Source organism: Cantharellus anzutake, assembly GCF_015039405.1.
Source record: "Cantharellus anzutake strain C23 chromosome Unknown EI90scaffold_169, whole genome shotgun sequence".
Classification (NCBI taxonomy): Eukaryota; Fungi; Basidiomycota; class Agaricomycetes; order Cantharellales; family Hydnaceae; genus Cantharellus; species Cantharellus anzutake.
In genome coordinates this window covers 29,361-33,182 of record NW_024067119.1, presented here as the reverse complement: position 1 = coordinate 33,182, position 3,822 = coordinate 29,361, and the positions used below count along the sequence as shown (strand labels likewise).

Sequence of the window (3,822 nt, the reverse complement as noted above, 5' to 3'; positions counted from 1 at the left end):
CACTTGGCCCCTACAGGGCCACTATCATCCCCACGCCCGACTCTGGCCCAACTCCGAGTCCAGCGCCGCTACGATACCATCGCCGCTATCACAGCCCTACGCTCTTTCCTTTATTTATCTGTTATTGTTTGTTTTGACCCTCGGTCATTGCCGGCCGCTATGCGGCCAACCCCGCTCCTTCTTCTTGTTTGCTTCCGGACCCTTCGGCCTCCGGCCCGGGTCCGCTTCCATTCATTTCTTCTTCCTATATATATCCTGTATTGTACCTCAGCTCTAATATCGATATGACCACGACCCCTAAGTCCTGACCCCAACAAGGCAACCCCAGTGAGTCCGAAATGAGGGCCAAGAGACAGCTAGGGGGCACAGCACTCCCTTTAGAGTTGCTGAGGCCAAATGCCCTACCCCCGGGCCTTGTTCGCGGCATCACGGCCATCGCGGCCTATAGCGGCCCGCATAGGCGACCTTCGGTGCCGACCCCGGACCAGTGTCTAACACCCTGACATCAAGGAAATGTGTATAATTTGCCCATATCTTCAATTGTAGGAAGTTACACACAAATTCCTCTGAAAGTTTTGTAGAAATCTACTATGTGCACCATATCCCCAATTTATATGCTCTCAGGAGGATACTGGAGAGAGAAAGTACAAACGGGGATTTTTGTTATGGTTTATTTGTACTTGTGTGCTGCATCGGGGCAAACACGACCCAGCTGGTACCCTTGACACTTAATCTGGACTCATATTTCTGAAATCTAGCCTCTATTAGATGCTGACACAAGTACTGGCTTTGCTGCATAGCTTATATTGGCCTGCTTTCTCATAAGACTTGATAAATTAAACAGAAGTACAAATAAACCATAACAAAAATCCCCGTTTGTACTTTCTCTCTCCAGTATCCTCCTGAGAGCATATAAATCGGGGATATGGTGCACATAGTAGATTTCTACAAAACTTTCAGAGGAATTTGCGTGTAACTTCCTACAATTGAAGATATGGGCAAATTATACACATTTCCTCGACCACAACACAGCCATTTTTGACTTTCTCAAAAATTCCTCTGAATGATTTTTATTTTAGGTCAATCTGATTAATGTTTACTAATGATGATTCTCTTTATTTGTTGTGTGTGGTGAGAAAGTACACGAGACATTTTTGGTACACTTTGCTGCTCCATGTGATTACATAAGCGGAACACGGAACCAACCTACGTTGCCCACCCCCATATTTGTCATGCATGGTGCACTCTATGGTAAAACGTCTGTTATATTACTCTAATGGCACAGTATAGACGAGCACATGGGTATTACAGATCAGGATCGTCCATTGTGTCCGGTCCGTCCATCTCCAAACCGGGCCTCTGGTGTTGTTCCTCAAAAAAGCAGAATGGCAGATGCGACTCTATGAAAGCTTTTGTTTCGTACGCGTGAAATACAACAGTCTTCCAGCAATCCGAACAGTGGCGAGACTGGCAGTTATGTGATGAACAATGTTCTGAACAACGCGCAAACGGGACATTCGAATCCTCGTCCGTGATCCTTGATAACCTTCCAATGATATCATAGGTAGGAACTTTGTAGAACGCATGGATTTGGGAAATTCTCGCGAGGTCGGTTCTATATGGACGGCGGTTGTGGCTGCTGCAACGGGATGAAGTCTGAGTAATGGGTTCATTTCCGGGTGTTGGGTGTATAAAGGACGCCGAAGTCCGATCTCGCCATCGTAACTGTTGGCGGGGGTCTTCGAGATTTCCTGAAGCTAATCGGAGCACAAAAGCGTCCCAATCTTCGGTGCAGCTTAACATGGCCCTTGTGAGAGCCTGGCGTGCTTTAGAGCTTAGACCTTCTCTGTCCCACCTCTCTCGTCCCAAAATCATTACCTCATAGAGAGCAGATGCCAATAATTCATCCAAGCCGGAGTGACGACCCTCGTTAATGAGATCGCGCGCCGTCATTCTGTGCTCCCGGAATGATTCAAGAATCAATTCCCATGCGTTTCGGTAGATTGATGGTTCGAAGACCTTCACTCCGATGCGGTAAACATTCACTGCTGGTAGGAAGGGTCCGATGTGCGATTTTATCTCCTCTTTGGTAGTCATCCGAACTGCCAGGGACCGTGCAGTATCCTCGACGACTTCGCAACCGTACTTGTGTGAGATTTGAAGAACGTTCAGGATTTTCCCCAACGGGGGAGAAGGCTGTAGCAGGCAAGATCTGAGAGGACTTGGATAAAAGAAGCTCAGCAATGCGATACCGGTGGATGTTAGATAAAAACAACAAACTTCATCAGAACATCCACAAAATCCTCAAAGGCTCCGGAATGATCATCCAACGTGATGGCCTCTTCAGGTCCTCCAGCTGCACCGATTTCGAGAATAATATCGCCATTTTGAGCCACTAGAGCTTTCGGAATCTAAGAAGGCCGCATATGATGAGAAACACACAGAGCGCTCAGCACATCATTGGGGACTTACCATGAATCGGCGGCCCTCCACAAGAAAAGTTTGTGAGCCGCGGGGTAACGATGTGGAATTGTGATCAAGTCTGTTGGTCGGTAAACTTGGAAGTCCACAGTCGCAAGACATTCGTGATAAGTTTGGTCGGATCGTGAGGGGAGGTCCTAGTTGGTGCAGCGAATGGAAGCGAAAGACCATTTATAAGGGGCTGAACCAAATGTTCTGTGTCCGATTGTATAGGCTTCAATTCCCCGATCTTACCATACGCGGGAGTTTGCACTGGTACCAAATACAGATAGAGCGACTATGCAAACCGACCCAGCACTTCCATCAATGAAGCACAACGAGATTCTGCTTCAGCTTCACAGCTATTAAGGATGGAAACCGGTGCAAAGATGGTATAGGTTTACACGTGGCATATGCAATTCGCTGCAGCGACTTAAGAGATCGACCCAAATGCACAGCATAATTGCCCAACGTGATGCACAGAAAAAGCAAGGTGATGCTTTAATTTCCGTTGTCCAAGATCGGGAAAGCTGGGCAACCCCGCTCCGATTGCAGGTGGCTACTTGTTGGCGTACAGCACCAAACTCGCCTACTGCGGAAGTCCCGTGGGTGCTCCGTCAGGCTTCCCTAATACGTTGCATGTAGAACTAGCTGGTCAATATTGCGTCCAACAAGGGAACTCGTGACTGACCACGCGGACCAAGTGCCGCGAGCCTTAGACAATAATGGAATCTGAATCATCAGGTTTCTCTGGGGCCCGTGCAGTTGCTCGTCGATCGCGATCGCGAGCCAGGTCGTATAAAGCATCAGAATCGTGTTACTTGGCGATCAAACCAAAAGGATTCTACTCTTTTGTGTAGCGCTGGAACATCTAGGCCAACGAAGTTTCGCCCCCTTGACCTTAGGATAGTTGAGCCTTCAAGCATAACATGCCAATCCTAAGGATTATGACTGACCAGCCCCTTGTCAAGCACGACCTGGCTTCCAGCTCCTGAACATTCTCACTGACAACTCTCATGCGATTCCTACTGTAGCCGAGCATTTGGAGTTTATCAACCCAGGAGACTTCAGTGGATGTAGACGACGTTCGCATGTTGCTAGAAGGAAGATTTCATCGCTGAGTTCGTTTGGTGACAATAGTCATTGAGCTGCTCGAGATCTTCAGCATGATACTTGTGCGAATTTAGAGGATAGAGGAAAACCATGGGTGATAGTGCAGAAGAGGGGAATAGACATTTATGTTTGTGTCAAGCTCAGATGCCCAGAAATCCGGTTGATCTCAACTTTGAAAGCGGTGTTGATAATAAGGGCCACATCAGAAGTCTAGTTAGGATGTCCCTGGTGATTTCGGAATGTCTGAAG

At 47.7% G+C, this 3,822-nt stretch overlaps 1 protein-coding gene across 1 annotated transcript; it reads right to left on the bottom strand.

Annotated features, from left to right (window-relative positions):
* Nucleotides 1-1,262: 1,262 nt before the first annotated feature.
* EI90DRAFT_3294514 (uncharacterized protein) lies at nt 1,263-2,635 on the bottom strand. Its single transcript, XM_039067433.1, has 3 exons — nt 2,473-2,635; nt 2,281-2,411; nt 1,263-2,221 (listed from the first exon to the last, which is right to left on the bottom strand). The coding sequence occupies exons 1-3, from the start codon at nt 2,581-2,583 to the stop codon at nt 1,306-1,308; spliced, it is 1,158 nt and encodes a 385-aa protein (XP_038908274.1). The 5' UTR covers nt 2,584-2,635; the 3' UTR covers nt 1,263-1,305.
* Between the last annotated feature and the right edge of the window lie 1,187 nt (nt 2,636-3,822).